We start from the raw sequence: 14,186 nt of genomic DNA, 5'->3' as shown, positions 1-14,186 counted from the left end.
TTCCTCGTCCCTCCTGTCGAACGAAGGACAATCCCACTCGAATGCTCATCTCTTCGTCAAATCTCGCTCGCTCGCTCAAGGTCGGAAGCGGAGCGGTTTCTTCGAGTGAGCTCAACTTTCTCTCCTTCCTTCCCTTCCTCCTCTCGCCGTTCGTTTCCTTTCCTCCAGGACCCTGACATCTCTTCCCTGTCGCTCCCCAGTCCGTCAACTCTCGATCTCAACTCCAGCCAGAGGCACTCCCCTTCAGCAAGTCTTCCGAAACGTCGCCAACAGCAGAGAACCGATGGATTTTCACCGAGCGAAGGAGAGGATGAGGGGTCTGAGTCGAGCTGGAAAGCTGTCCGCAGAGATCTCTGCTGTTACCTGGAAGGTTGTAGTTGGTAAGTTTCCAACCTTTCCCGATCTTCCTGCTCTTCTGAAGCTCATTTTGTTCAACCTTCGCTCTCTGATTCAGAACGTTGGCCCATCGACGAGGCGATCCCTCTTCTCTCCGAACCTCGTTCGCAAACCGTCCTCCTACCCCCTTTCCAAACTGTCCGACCCATGCGAGATCTAGCTCGTCGCTTTCTCTCTGACGCTACGCCACCCCCTTTCGCCACTATTCGATCCCTTCAAATCCTCCTCGAACGACACGCTCCCGACGACCCTTTCACCCTCCTCCTCCTCCTCTCCGCCTACCACGCCCTTCCTCCCCAACCATCGAACAGGACAGAACATCGACAGGCGATCCAAAGTGTGACGGACCAGATCATGGGGTGCATTAGGACGGAGGGGAGGTGGACCTTCTTCCCAGCTGAAGAGGGCGCGCCGAACCCAGGAGACGAGAACTGGGGACTGAAGAGGGAGCCGCCGAAGAAGCATACTGAGAGAGCTGGAGCTTTGGAATTTGGGGTGGTGGAGTCGAAGGCTGCATTGAAGGCCCTAGACGAGTTGATTGAGAAGGCAAAGGAAGGGCTGGTGGAACCGGAGCTTCTCGGATGGTACGCGACGCAGCCATCCCCAAGCTCCTCCTCTCCTCGATTCCACCGATCTCGACTCTACAACTACCTCCTACCCCTCACCGACCCAGCCGTACAGGAAACCTCTCCCTCGCCTCTCCCTCTACCTCTCCTCAACATCTTCCTCTACCCCGCTCTCCTTCATCAAGGGTCGGATCCCCTCGTCAACATCTTCGCACTTCAAGCCCTCCTCCTCATCTCCTCCTCCCCCACCACGTCGACCTCGGAACGTGAGGTAGCTCAAGAAGCCATCAAATCCCTCCTCGCCAAGGTCGAAAAGGTCGCGGACTGGTGGACGTCGAAGGAGCATGGAGGCGTCGGAGTCAGGCAGACTCTCGGAGCTCAGTGCTTGAAGAGGTTGCAGGATAGTGGGTTGATGTACGAGGATCAGAAGGGAATGTGGGATAAGGTGTTTGGGAAGGAGGAGGTTCAAGGAGAAGGAAAGGAGGTGAAGATGGCGCAATAGGAGTTGGTTTAGAGGAGGAGGGAGGGAGAGCAGGTGAGTGAGTGCGATTTCCATAGTCCTCTTCCTCTCATGAGCACCAAGTATGATCGTCTGACTTTGATGTACTCTCTTCTTTGCAGGAGAGGCGAGAAGCTCGACCCAGATGGACGAGACGACGAGATCGCTGGAAGGTTCCTCAACCGAGATCGAGAAGTGATTGCGCAGAATTGCTCGTCTTTCTCCTCGTCGGTCGCAAGAACTCACCTATCCTCTTTTATTCTCTTTCATCTCCAGATCCTCCGAGGATCGTCTCTGGCTCTCACCCTCATCGCTTCAATCTCGACGACGAACCCTTCGCGTCTCGCTTCTTCGCCCGATCTCGAGGTTCATAGATTTCGTTTAATTTTTTACGACCTGACGATCTGAACTTTCACATCTCCTCTCGCTATTCTCTTCCTCCTAGGACGTTCAAACAGAGAGAAGAAAGTCACTTCAAGAAAAAAAGGGAAAGGAAAGGACGAGTGAAGGCGCCGGAGAACGACCCACCTCCAACTCCATCCTCCTTTCCCTCCTCACCATGTCCATGTTCCGTGCTGCTGTCTCCAAGTCCTCCCTCCCTCGATTGGGAGCCAAGCTCTCGCCCATCTCCAACCTCGGACGACGAAGCTCAGGCCACCAGGCCAACACTGCTGACAACGTCAGTCCTCTCTCTCTCTCTCCTCCTTCCTCCTTCGACCCGAGTGGCTCATTCTCCCTCTCTCTCTTTCTCTTGTTTTGCAGTGGGGACCTTGGTCTCCTATGGCTTACCGAAGCCCTAAAACCTTCCTCGGACTCTACTACGCTACTCTTCTCTTCTGGTTCTGCGCTCCCTTCGGAGTCATGTCGTACCAGCTGTTCGTTTCTCCTTCCTCTCCTTCCGTTCACCTTCACTTGTTCTGACCCTCCCTCCTTTCTTCTTCTTCTTCAGGAACAAGCAGGTTCGTATCTCTCTCTGGCCTCTCTATACATCTTCAGTCTCACGAACTAACCATTTGCCTTCCTCTTGACGATTCTCTTCAACGAACCAGAACAAGGTCAGTTCACACCTCTCTCCCTCCCTCCTTCCCCTTCTTCCGTCGTCTTCCTCTCGGGTGCTGGACCGATCGCTGACCCTCTATCTCGCTCTCTTCCCATGGTTTGTTTCGGATGATATACAGCACCTCGGATGGTACCCCGCCGAGTGGGAGAAGGAGGACGAATAAACAACTACAAGAAGAGGGATCTCGTTTTGGCAGCTCGATGGAGAGGGACGACGTCGGTTCGTCGGGTTTGTGGGCGAGGAGCTGTAGAGTCGTGCGGGAAGGGGGAGAGAAGTGTCGCGTACATATTGATGAGTGCTTCGGAATCTACTATCTCTGTGGGTCGATCGCTTGGGAGGAAGGAGGGAGAGACGAGAGCTCAACGCGGAAGGGGAAGGGAGGCATTAGGGCTGAAAGGAAAGGAGGCCAGAGATTCAAACACAAGAACGAACTGATACTGAGATACGAGAAACCAACGAGAGAAAGCTAGCTACCGATACAGAGAGAAGGCCCGAGGGAGAGAGATAAGTTACCTTGTACGTATGTAGCAGGTAGATGGAACAACAAAAAAGGAGGAGCAAGAACGGAACAAGAAAACAAAAACGAGACGAGACGACGAGAGCTCACAACAGTATATTAAAACAACCCTCCTACCTCCTATTACCACAACCCTCTTCTCCAATCTCATCCTCCTCGCCGACAACTCCTGGTTCCTCAGCGTGGTCTCCCTCCTCTCGGTGTTGAGCGCGACCGTCTCCTCAGTCTCTGCCTCTCGAACGATCCTCTCCTCGGCGATCCGTCTCTCCTCGTCTGCTTTCTCCATCTTCCGAATGGAGGTTCGGGCTCGATGTTCGACGATTCCGCGACAAAGTTCGGAGAGAGAGAAGGAAGAGTCAACATTCGAGAGAAGAGAAAGTGGAAAGGAGAAAAGACGTCGCTCGATCTCGACGCCTTTCCGATCTTCCTTTGCGTTCGCCTTCTTCTGTGGGCAGGAACAAAACCATGGTCATAAGAAGTATCCAGCCATTCTGGGCAAACTATGCGTACTACTGCTCTAGTTGTACCTGTGAAGAGAAAGACAAGAAGGATGAGGTTAGCCGAAGAAGTTCGAAATCGCCAGGGACGCGATTTTAGATCTCGACGAGCACGAAACAGGGAGAGAGTTCGAAAGACGGAAGGGATCAGAACTTACTGAGCGTACTGAGCCGTACTCGAGAACTTCCCACCCTGCCTTACAACCTTCTCCACGGCGTCCAGGAAGTCCTTCTCCGTAGCGACCTTTCTCCTCGCTCGAATGGCGAACATTCCAGCTTCCGTTGCGACCGAACGAAGCTCGGCTCCGGTAGTGTTCGGGCAGAGTCGAGCGATGAGTTCGAATCGGATGTCTCGCTCGACCGACATGCTGCGATGAAGAGCAAAGAAGGGAAGGGGCGTCAGGCAACGGATCGAAAGACGAACGAACAGAAAGGACGAACGATCTAGCGTGAATCCTCATGATCTGAGCTCGACCTTCAGCGTCAGGAAGAGAGAACTCGACTCGTCGATCCAGTCGTCCAGGTCGAAGAAGAGCAGGATCCAGGGTATCGGGCCTGAATGAAGGAAAACAAGACGCGTCAACGAGGTCAGCTCTCCTCCTCCTTCTCCTTCGACCATCCCTCAGCGACAGCAAAACTGGACTTACCTGTTCGTCGCCATCAACACCTTGATGTTTCCTCTCGGATCGAACCCATCCAACTGGTTGATCAACTCCAACATCGTCCTCTGAACCTCGTTGTCTCCTCCCGCTCCGTCGTCGAACCTCGCTCCTCCAATCGCATCGACCTCATCGAAGAAGATGATGCACGCCTTCTTGCTCCTCGCCATCTCGAACAGCTCTCGCACCATCCTAGCTCCCTCTCCGACGTATTTCTGAACGAGTTCCGATCCAATGACTCGGATGAAGGTCGCGTCGGTTCGGTTGGCGACCGCTCGAGCGCAGAGGGTTTTCCCTGTTCCAGGAGGACCGAAGAGGAGGACTCCTTTGGGTGGGTCGATACCGAGGGTGGCAAATCGTTCGGGCTGGGAGTGGGGGAAAGAGGAAAAAAGAGGAGGGAAGGTAGGAGAAGGAAGGAAGGTAAGTTGACGAAGACGACGAGACGGGATGTGAAGAGGAAGGGAGAGATGCTCACCTCCAGTAGAGGCAGTTCGACAACTTCTCTCAGCTTCTCAATCTGCTCCTTACATCCTCCAACGTCCGAGTAGGTCACATCCGGCTTCTCCTCGACCTGCATCATCGTCACCGAGGGATCGATCTTTGGAGGAAGAGGGATCTGGATCTTGTAGTTCGTTCGGTCAACACTGAAGAAGCAAGAACGAAAGCGAGAAGGAGAGCGTAAAGTCAGACGACGGAGAGCACTCTCGAGGGCTCATGATCTCAAAGGGAGAGTTCTACGAGAAGAAAGAGAGCTGAAGACTCACCCAACCCTCATCCCTTCCTCAACGTCCGTCGGCGCAACCTTGTCTCCCAACCCAACGACGAACTTGGCGATCTGCTTGATGTTGATGACATACTTGTCGCTCTCCTCCACTCCTGGTGCTGCTGCTGGTCCACCGAGAGACTGAGCGAAGGCGGAAGGACGGGTGGCAGGATCGACGGCTGATGGAAAGGGAAGGAAGGGAAGGGTGTGTGAGCTCGAGAGATTCTAGCGAAGAAAGAAAGCTCTTGAGAAGGAAAGGGAACGAACGGATGGCTTTGATGATCTTGGTGCAACGAGCGACTTGGAGAGGGTGTTCCTCTCCTTGACGGTGCTGGAGAAGGGAGAGCGGACAAGCGAGAAGATCGAGGAGGAGAGGTGAAGGAGGAGGAGGGAGGAAGGGGAAGGTGGTCAGCTTCGTCGCTCGCCTCCATTTAACTCTTCTTCGAGACCTCCTTTTCCAGAGTCCTTCTGAGATGCTGGTGTTTCTTCTGAGGATGCTCGTAAACTCACCTTATCAGCGTGAATATCCCAGAGGTTGGGAGCGGCGAGACCAGTGTCCGACTCCTTGATTCCGATCTTGTCGTTGACCCTCTTCTGGATGTCCGAGATCTCGGTCTCAATCTTCTTGAGCTGACGGGCGTAAGGTCCCTGACCCTGAGAGTGACAACGAGCAGTAGTATAGCGAGACGGGGCGAGGAGAAGGTCGAGGGAAGGAAGGGATCGGCGTCAGCTCGACGTGCGTTCGTCGGCGTGGAAGGAGAGAGACGACGAGCTCGACAGCTCGATCCAAGATTCTAGAAGAAGAGGTGAAGGAGTGTAGACGAACGTAGGTCTTCAAAATCTGGATATCGGTATCATCCAGGGCTGAGAGGCGAAAGAGAAAGAGAGGAAGAGGAGGTTAGCTCGAGGAGTGGAGGAGGTGAGCTCGACGACGTCGCTCCCATCGCTCCTTCTTCTTCTCCTTCCCACCGATCAAGACGAAGCGTAGACTCACCAACGATCTTCTCCTCTGGCTCCCCGTCTGCTGTAGGCTTCTTATCAACTGAGAGTTGAAAAGAGAGCGAAAAGAGGCGCGACGAGTGAGCTTCTTGGAAGGTGAGGAGGGGAAGGAAGGGCTCGCCGAGCTGGAACTCACACTTCTCCCAGTCGCTGGATCGTCAAAGAAACGAAGTCGAGGTCAGCATGTACTCGTGTATGCGCTCGAGAAGAAGGTCGACTTACGCTTTAGGTGGCATGATGTGTGGATTTGAGGAGATGGGGGTGGGTAAGGAAACGAGTTAGGACGAATGAATGGAAAGCAACTGGAATCTAACAGAGCCTCCCTCCCTTCGTTCCCTTCCAACAACCACCCACCCTTCCACCAACCCCCCCCCCCCAAATCTATATATTACCATGGTAAGTCGACTCTTCGGAGTGAACCTTACGACCTCTCGCTGACCGATATCTACTTCTCGCTCTCCTTCCCTCCTCCATCGTCGGCTTCCTTCGCTCCCTCTCGCCCCCAATCTGAATCCATCTCCTCTCCTTCCTCCTCCCTCCCTCTCTCCGTTCTCCTCCCGCCCTCTCGCCGTTGCTCTCGTAGGCTGGAGCTATGCAAAACGCAAAGAGGGATCTTCCCAAGGTTCGTCCTTCTCGTCTGCAGAAGGAGAGGACTTTGAACGTTCACCTTCGGCCAGCCCCTAACGTCTCCTCCTCCCCTCCTTCCTTTCCTCCTTCTTTCACCTCCAGATCCGAGATGAGGAGCGAGAGTCCGTCTACGGTTCAGTGTTCGGAGTGTCTGGACCTGTCGTTATCGCCGAGAACATGATTGGAGCTGCCATGTACGAGCTGGTGAGTTCGTTTCTGCCTCTGAAAGAAGGGAAGGGAAGGTCGCTTTGCGAACTCAGGCGGGCGAGACCGTTCACCTTCTTCCCTCTGGATTCAAGCTCGTTCGCTCCCTGTGCAGCTATAGAAGCTGACCTGGATCCCTTCTTGGTCGTACTAGGTTCGAGTCGGTCACGATGAGCTCGTTGGAGGTTCGTCCTTCCCCTATCATCCCTCTTCGCTTGAGCTTCGACCACATCTCGCTTCCCTCCCCTCCCTCTGCTCCCTTCTTCTTCTGACCTCGACCTCTCCACCTTCCTCCCCGTTCTTCAGAGGTCATTCGAATCGATGGAGACAAGGCTACGATTCAGGTTTACGAGGAGACATCAGGAGTTACCGTTGGAGATCCGGTGCTGAGAACAGGGAAGCCGTTGAGTGTCGAGCTGGGTCCTGGTGAGCCTCCCCTTTCCTTCCTTCCTTCTTCTGGCCTCAGCCTTGCGATCCTCGAGCTCTGCTCTGTTCGACAGCTCGGAAGATAGCTCTCTGACCACTATGTTGTTGTGATTCACAGGACTGATGGAGAACATTTACGAGTTCGTCCTTCTCTCCTCTCCTCTCCCTTTGAACTCTCGATCCTCCGCCTTGGCCGTCGCCTCGTCCTTCGAAAGCATCAGCTCACTCGTCGACCCTTCCTTCCTCGACTTCTCTTTCTCACAGTGGTATCCAACGACCTCTCAAGGACATTCAGGAGAAATCTCAATCCATTTACATCCCTCGTTCGTCCCGACGTCACCACGTTCTCCTTTCTCCTTCCTTCGCCACAACCTTGACCTTTTTTCCTACATCGTTCCCTTCACTCGCTCTCAGGTGGTATCTACACCGATGCTCTTTCTCGAACCGCCAAGTGGGACTTCAACCCTTCAAGCTACAAGGTTCGTTCCCTTCCTCCTTTCGCATCGCAGCTCAGCCTTCGAAGCTCGCCTCGCTGACCTCATCGCCTTCCTTCCGCTTTTCTTCTGCTTTCAGGTCGGAGACCACATCACTGGTGGAGACATCTTCGGACGAGTGTACGAGAACTCGCTTGTCGACGACCACAAGATCATGCTCAACCCTCGAGCTATGGGAACTATCACTCGAGTCGCTGAGAAGGGATCCTACACCGTCGACGTGAGCTGGAAACTCCCTCCTTTCCTTTCGAGTCCTCTTTCCCCGAGTCCGAGACTCATCCCTCTGCTTCTTCTTTACCTAGGACGTCATCCTCGAGACTGAGTTCGAGGGCAAGGTCACCGGCCACACCATGAACCAGATCTGGCCCGTCCGAGCTCCTCGACCTGTCGCTGAGAAGGTCACCGCCAACTACCCTCTCCTGACTGGACAGCGAGTCCTCGATGCCTTGTTCCCGTGAGTACTGGACTCTGAATTCCCTTCGAATTCGTCCAGTTCGAGCAAGGGGAAGAAGAAACGGACGAGCTGACTTTCGACGCGTTCTGCTTTTCGTTCATCAGCTGTGTTCAGGGAGGAACCACTGCTATCCCTGGAGCCTTCGGATGTGGAAAGAGTGAGTTCATTGTTTTGTTCAATTGGGAACGAGAGCGACGGCTGGAGCCAGAAGGAAACGAGAGGGAAGTCGAAATCGAAGCTCACTGCCCTTCCCTTTCTTTCGTCGGTATTTCTTTCTTCAGCCGTTATTTCCCAGGCTCTCTCCAAGTTCTCGAACTCCGACATCATTATCTACGTCGGATGTGGAGAGCGAGGAAACGAGATGGCTGAAGTTCTGATGGAGGTGAGCTCGACTTCTTCGTTCCCTCGCTGACTCTCTCCTCCTACCTCACGCCCTCTCGAACCAATCCAACTGACCTTCCTTCCGTCTCTCCCTATCTTCCTTACAGTTCCCCGAGCTCACTATGACCACCGCGGACGGTCGAGAGGAGCCCATCATGAAGCGAACCACCCTCGTCGCCAACACCTCCAACATGCCCGTCGCCGCTCGAGAGGCCTCCATCTACACCGGTATCACCCTCTCCGAGTACTTCCGAGATCAGGGAAAGAACGTCGCCATGATGGCCGACTCGACATCTCGATGGGCCGAGGCGTTGAGGGAGATTTCTGGTCGACTGGCTGAGATGCCTGCCGATTCCGGTTACCCTGCGTACCTGGGAGCCAAGCTCGCCTCTTTCTACGAGCGAGCTGGAAAGGTTAACTGTCTTGGATCTCCGGCGCGAGATGGAAGTGTTTCGATCGTTGGAGCGTGAGTCTGCCTTCGTTGTGTGGAGTTCGATTCGAGAGGGACGTCGAGCTGACTTCCGATTCCCGTTCCTCGTCCTTCTTCTTCTCTTCAGCGTCTCCCCTCCCGGAGGAGATTTCTCGGATCCCGTCACTTCTGCTACTCTCGGTATTGTGCAGGTCTTCTGGGGTCTCGATAAGTGAGTCGTTCTTCCTTCCTCCTCCTCTTTCTCACGTCGAGACCGAACGCTGAACTCTCTCCCTCCTTCTTCTCTCTTCGCAGGAAACTCGCTCAGCGAAAGCATTTCCCTTCGGTCAACTGGTCGCTCTCCTACTCGAAATACGTCAAGATCCTCGAGCCTCACTACGAGGCTACCGAGCCAGGATTCATCGAGCAGAGGAACAAGGTCAAGGAGATCCTGCAGAAGGAGGACGATCTCGCCGAGATTGTGCAGCTGGTCGGAAAGAGTGCGTTGGGAGAGAGTGATAAGATCACGTTGGAGGTCGCTAGGTTGTTGAAGGACGATTTCTTGCAGCAGGTACGTGCCCTTGTCGTAGTCGTCGCACCGTTGTTTTGACGCGTCTTGTTGCTGACTCGATTTGCTCTTCTTCTTTCCTTCCCTCAGAACGGTATCTCGGGTATGTCTCTCCTCTTTTTACCTTTATCTTCCTCATTCCGTTGCTGATCGAACTCTTCCTTCCTCCTTTTATCTCTCGTTCAGAATACGATCGATTGTTCGTCCTTCTCACCTCGCCCTGTTTCCTCTTCGTCCCGCTCCCTTGCTGACTCTTCCTCGTCCCCTTTCTTCTCCAGCTGCCCATTCTACAAGACCTCCGCCATGCTCCGAAACTTCGTCGCCTACGTTCGATCCTCTTTGCCTTCGCCCTTCCTCGTCGTTTCGTCTTGTCGTCCGACTGACTCTTTCCCTCGTTCGCTTTCTCTTCCAACAGTACAACGCCGCCCAGCGAGCCGTCGACGGAGGAGAGCTTACCTACGCTAGGATCCGAGACGAGACTGGAGACCTCACCTACGCTCTGTCGCAGATGAAGTTCGAGGTGCGTCCTTTTCCCTCCCTTCGTCTCGTTCGCCCCCTTCTTCGTCCTCGTCGCTGACTTTTCTCCTCGTTTCGTTTCCTCAGTCGCCATCGCAAGGAAAGGAGGTTGTTCTCGAGAAGCTCGACAAGGTCTACCAGGACATCCAGACCAAGTTCCGAACCCTCTCCGAGTAGATTTCCTTCGACGGCCGGTCGTGTTTCTCTCCCTTTCGCATCTTCCCTTTCTAGTTCCTCCTCTTTCTCTCTACTACTTTTTGATGACCCCACTTTTCTCGTAACTACATCCATCTACATATGCCCAAACGAGTTTCGGAGCGCACGCAAAGAAAGAAGGAGGGAGAGAGAGAAGCGACGTGTCGTGACGAGCGAAAGCAAAGAATCCGAAAGAGAAGAGGCGCGATTCGACGAACAGAGTCGAGTCTAAATGTGGCCGATCTGTAATGGGTCGTCGAGAAGAGGAGATCGTCAGCTTTCGACGTCCCGCAAAAGAGAGAGAGAAAGAGAAACGCGTCCGCACGATAGCTCGGTGAGTGTAAGGCTCGTTGATCTCCTCGATCTCCTCGGGAGTGAGCTTGATGTGAACGGCTTCGATGAGATCCTCCAGATGAGCGAGAGAGGTTGATCCTACGATCGGAGCAGTGACCCCAGGTTGCCTGAGAGGGGAGCAAAGGAACGAAAGAGGCTTCGAGTCAGTCTGCCGATCGCGACGAGAAGACGCCCGGTGGAAAAGATCAGAGGAAGCGAGGTCTCACGCAATGGACCAAGCTGTAGCAACTTGAGCCATAGAGATGCCTCGTTTCTTGGCGATGGCTTCGACTCTATGAGAAGAAGGAGGGGAAGCACGTCAGGACGCCGTGAGAGAGAAAGGAAACCGACGCGGCGAAGGTTCGACGCACCTGTTGATGATCTCCTTCTCCGAGTCGTCAGGTCGATCGAGACCTCTTCCCTTGTAGTTGCTGTAGACCAGCAAGAACGAAGGAGTCAGGACAGCTTGGGCTCGAGAGCGAAAAAAAGAGAGAGACAAGCAAACGAACGGGTCTTTCTCCGATCTCATCGTCGCCTCGCTTGCAACAGGCCTAGCCAAGGCACCCTGTGGTTTAGATAGCGGGGGCAAGAAGAAAGTTGAGCAACGAGAGGGGCGCCCTTCAAGTCGATCTTGACTTGTCGATGAAGCCGTACTCACCCTTGCAATGGGCGACCAAGGGATGATTCCCATGCCGAAGTGCTTGCAAGTAGGGAAGACCTCTCTCTCCTCCTCTCGGTAGATGGCGTTGTGATCTGCGTTGGGAGGAAGGAACGGAAAGGCGCGTCAGTCAAGATGCGAAACTCGTTTTCGACGCGACCAAAAAGCGTTCTGCTCACAGTTCTGCATCGAGATGAAAGGAGTGAGCTTGTTGTTGATAGCATAGTTTTGCATCGCATGGAACTGGTAGGCGAAGCAACTGCAAAGGGAGAAACGGTTCAGCGAGGAAAAGGAGGAGAAGGGGCGCGTCGATGTTTTTGTGGGCGACTCACGAGCTCATTCCGATATATCGAACTTTTCCTGTCTGAACAATATCATGAAGGGCTTGCATCGTCTCCTCGATGGGAGTCTCATAGTCAAATCGATGACACTTTGGACGAGAAAGGAGGAGGAAACGAGTCAGCGAAGGTGATGGGGATTCGTTGTGGTTTCGTTCGATGCTGGTAGATTCCTCTGGAACAGACCACTGAATCGGTCTCTACAGCTTCTCGAGAAAGATCGAAGAAAACGAACTAACCTGAAGGACGTCGATGTAATCGAGCTGAAGACGAGCGAGAGACGCGTCGACGGAAGAGAAGAGGTTCTTCCTGTTCGAGGGGACGCGAGGGTTCAGCTAATCCCTCAAGTTGAAGCTTTACACCGGATACGGATACTCACCTCGAGAGTCCGTGCTGGTTAGGGAACTGCTCGACTCCGAGATTCTCGAGGGATGTTGTACTTCTTGATGGCCTTTCCTACGATGATCTCGGACGCTCCGTTGCTGTAAATTGGATCTGAGTCGAAGTTGTTGACTCCCTTGTCCCAGGCGAGTTTGAAGTGAGGAAGCTGAGAGGGGAGGGAACGGTGAGCTTCAATCGTTCGAGAGGCTTGCTGAGGACTTAGGCTCACGGAAGCCTCTTCGTCCAAGACCCATCCCTGCCATCGAGGATCACCGTAAGCTAAAGAACGAACGAGGAAAGGAAGCGAGAAAAGTCAGTACAGTAAACTCCTTGTTCGAGTGTCGACGGAGAAGAGCGTCGTGAGATGGTCGCACTCATCGTTCCTCTGTTTCAATCGAGAGATATTCAGCTACATTCCAGAGCAAAAAGGAAGAGATATTTACTCACAGGATGATCTTTGAGACCTTCAACCCTGAGTTTCCAAGGCGAACGTATGACATCTGAGGAGAGGAGATGATGAGCTTCGAGCCCTCCAAACCGTCCTCTGCCAGAGCTCACCTTGTTCTGAGTTTCGGTCATCGCTTCTGGATTCTGAGAGGGCGGAGATGACTGAATTGTTAGAGAGAGAAAAGAGGCCAAAAAAAGGATGATGGCGGTCGGAGGAGAACGAAAAGATGATCGCTTTCGAATCGGAGAGGAAAGAGGAGAGAGGGCGAGGTTGAGCTCGCAAGGTCGCCTTCGTTCCGACCTCCCTCCCAACGTCCAACATCGTTCATCGTCACTTTTCTCTTTCTCTATGGGTTCATCAACCTCTAAAGCCGCCAAAGGAGCTTCGAGGTCTTTCCCTAAAAGCCCTCTACCATCCTCAGGATCGGTCAACTTTCCACCTCCCCCGATCTCCTTCCCTTCCCCGTCCTCTCGCCCCACTCCTCCTCCTCCTCCTTCCTCCAATCCCTCCTCGAGATCTCAGAATCCTCCAACCAACCCAAATTCTAGCTCTTCTTCTTCGACTCAGCATGGGGCCAGCGAAAGCAAGACGGAAGGTCAGTCGTTCTTCCGAAGAGATGGTTCTTTGTTCCAACTCGTCGAAGCTGACTGGTTCCTCTTCGTCCTCCTCTTCTAGAGATCCAACGAGACGGCTCGGATCCGACTCTTCTTTCTCACCTCTCCAAGATCGGTCAGGTCGAGATCCCTATAAATCGGGCGTACGAAGCTCCTCCAGTGAGTTCTCTAAGGACGGAACGGAAAGGTCAAAGCTCACACTCTCCCATCTCCTCCCTCTCCCTCTCCTCCCACAGGCCGACTCCTCCCCGTACACTCCTCTCTTCCATTCCCGAGCCACCGACCGGATCTCCTTCCCAACCGTGACCGGTCTAGATCCCATCCCCACCCCAGATCAACTCCAAAACCGGCTCACCTCCTCGGAACTCGTCGACCTCCTCTACCGTCGCCATCACGCTCGCTCCGGCCCTGAAGTCCAAGCTCTCGCTCAGCAGTTCCACATCGACGTCCAAGTCCTGGAGCAGGATCTAGGGAGGTTCCTCTGTGTGGTGAGACCCGAGTGGGGGTTGGAGGTGTTGGATTCAGCGGGGGACGTGAACCAGTCGAAGACGTTGAACCAGCAGACGAACGTGGACGCTGTGACGAAGTTGGATCATGTCAAGACGAGAGCGTTGACGAGGAAGAGTGCGGAGAGGGGGAGCAACGATCTGAGGTTGGGATCGGAGGCTGGAAGGGCTAATTCGGGGAAGATAGCGGAGGATGGGTCGCTGGTTCAGGATTCGGACGCGTCGAGGGTGCTGGTGAGTTGAATTCTCTTCGTTTTGAGATGGAGCAGATCGAAGGGAGACTGCTTTTTTGCTTCTTCGCTAGAAGACGAAGCTGGCAGGGGCGTCGAGAAGAGCTGAACTGACTCGATCTCCATCTCGTCTCGTCGTTCCAAACGCAGGCTCGTTGGAGAGACCCAATCCTCCCCCTCGGAATCTCCCAAACCCTCCGTGATCAACTCGAACAGCTTCGGATCGAAAGTCAGGAGCGAGAGAACGAGGAGAAGGAACGGAGAGCGGTCGAGAAGAGAGCGAGGGACGAGTGGGAGAAGCAGGAGAAGGCGAAGAGAGCGGTCAAGATGAGGCAGAGGATCGGGAATGCAGATATCTGAACATTGTTCCTTTCCCTTGACTGATTCGAAAGAGGATCGTCAAAGTCATCAATTGAAAAGAAAGGGTCGTAGAAGAGCGAGCTAGAGG

At 53.9% G+C, this 14,186-nt stretch overlaps 5 protein-coding genes across 5 annotated transcripts; 3 read left to right on the top strand and 2 right to left on the bottom strand.

The window, feature by feature from the left end:
• Positions 1-41: 41 nt before the first annotated feature.
• On the top strand, positions 42-1,464 carry BDY24DRAFT_413031 (uncharacterized protein; the record flags this gene model as incomplete). Its single annotated transcript, XM_076643136.1, has 3 exons — positions 42-105; positions 201-380; positions 455-1,464. 3 exons carry the CDS (start codon positions 42-44, stop codon positions 1,462-1,464), a joined length of 1,254 nt encoding a protein of 417 aa, XP_076499289.1.
• A 2,070-nt stretch (positions 1,465-3,534) lies between these two features.
• On the bottom strand, positions 3,535-6,302 carry RPT1 (proteasome regulatory particle base subunit RPT1). The gene is made up of 12 exons (XM_076636812.1): positions 6,179-6,302; positions 6,093-6,106; positions 5,952-5,999; positions 5,784-5,821; positions 5,468-5,611; positions 5,225-5,288; positions 4,959-5,136; positions 4,670-4,838; positions 4,183-4,559; positions 3,977-4,090; positions 3,694-3,903; positions 3,535-3,565 (listed from the first exon to the last, which is right to left on the bottom strand). Exons 1-12 carry the CDS (start codon positions 6,190-6,192, stop codon positions 3,556-3,558), a joined length of 1,380 nt encoding a protein of 459 aa, XP_076499288.1. The 5' UTR covers positions 6,193-6,302; the 3' UTR covers positions 3,535-3,555.
• Positions 6,303-10,415, top strand: VMA1 (H(+)-transporting V1 sector ATPase subunit A). The gene is made up of 20 exons (XM_076639280.1): positions 6,303-6,352; positions 6,540-6,578; positions 6,686-6,787; positions 6,942-6,972; positions 7,094-7,213; positions 7,332-7,353; positions 7,478-7,536; positions 7,628-7,692; positions 7,787-7,927; positions 8,010-8,161; positions 8,266-8,318; positions 8,443-8,543; positions 8,650-9,008; positions 9,100-9,183; positions 9,267-9,522; positions 9,610-9,622; positions 9,706-9,718; positions 9,798-9,846; positions 9,935-10,039; positions 10,123-10,415. Exons 1-20 carry the CDS (start codon positions 6,350-6,352, stop codon positions 10,210-10,212), a joined length of 1,857 nt encoding a protein of 618 aa, XP_076499287.1. The 5' UTR covers positions 6,303-6,349; the 3' UTR covers positions 10,213-10,415.
• BDY24DRAFT_348647 (aldo/keto reductase) lies at positions 10,392-12,693 on the bottom strand. Its single transcript, XM_076637671.1, has 12 exons — positions 12,388-12,693; positions 12,315-12,325; positions 12,170-12,219; positions 11,966-12,106; positions 11,799-11,894; positions 11,554-11,651; positions 11,401-11,480; positions 11,222-11,316; positions 10,935-11,128; positions 10,791-10,856; positions 10,556-10,691; positions 10,392-10,473 (listed from the first exon to the last, which is right to left on the bottom strand). Exons 1-12 carry the CDS (start codon positions 12,438-12,440, stop codon positions 10,459-10,461), a joined length of 1,035 nt encoding a protein of 344 aa, XP_076499286.1. The 5' UTR covers positions 12,441-12,693; the 3' UTR covers positions 10,392-10,458.
• Positions 12,694-12,956: 263 nt separating this feature from the next.
• Positions 12,957-14,098, top strand: BDY24DRAFT_368947 (uncharacterized protein; the record flags this gene model as incomplete). Its single annotated transcript, XM_076638040.1, has 4 exons — positions 12,957-12,983; positions 13,066-13,161; positions 13,239-13,742; positions 13,889-14,098. 4 exons carry the CDS (start codon positions 12,957-12,959, stop codon positions 14,096-14,098), a joined length of 837 nt encoding a protein of 278 aa, XP_076499285.1.
• Positions 14,099-14,186: the final 88 nt, after the last annotated feature.

The sequence above is a fragment of the Mrakia frigida genome, assembly GCF_051309035.1.
Source record: "Mrakia frigida strain ATCC 22029 unplaced genomic scaffold BDY24scaffold_6, whole genome shotgun sequence".
NCBI classification, from domain to species: Eukaryota; Fungi; Basidiomycota; class Tremellomycetes; order Cystofilobasidiales; family Mrakiaceae; genus Mrakia; species Mrakia frigida.
This window is presented reverse-complemented; position numbering and strand designations above follow the sequence as displayed.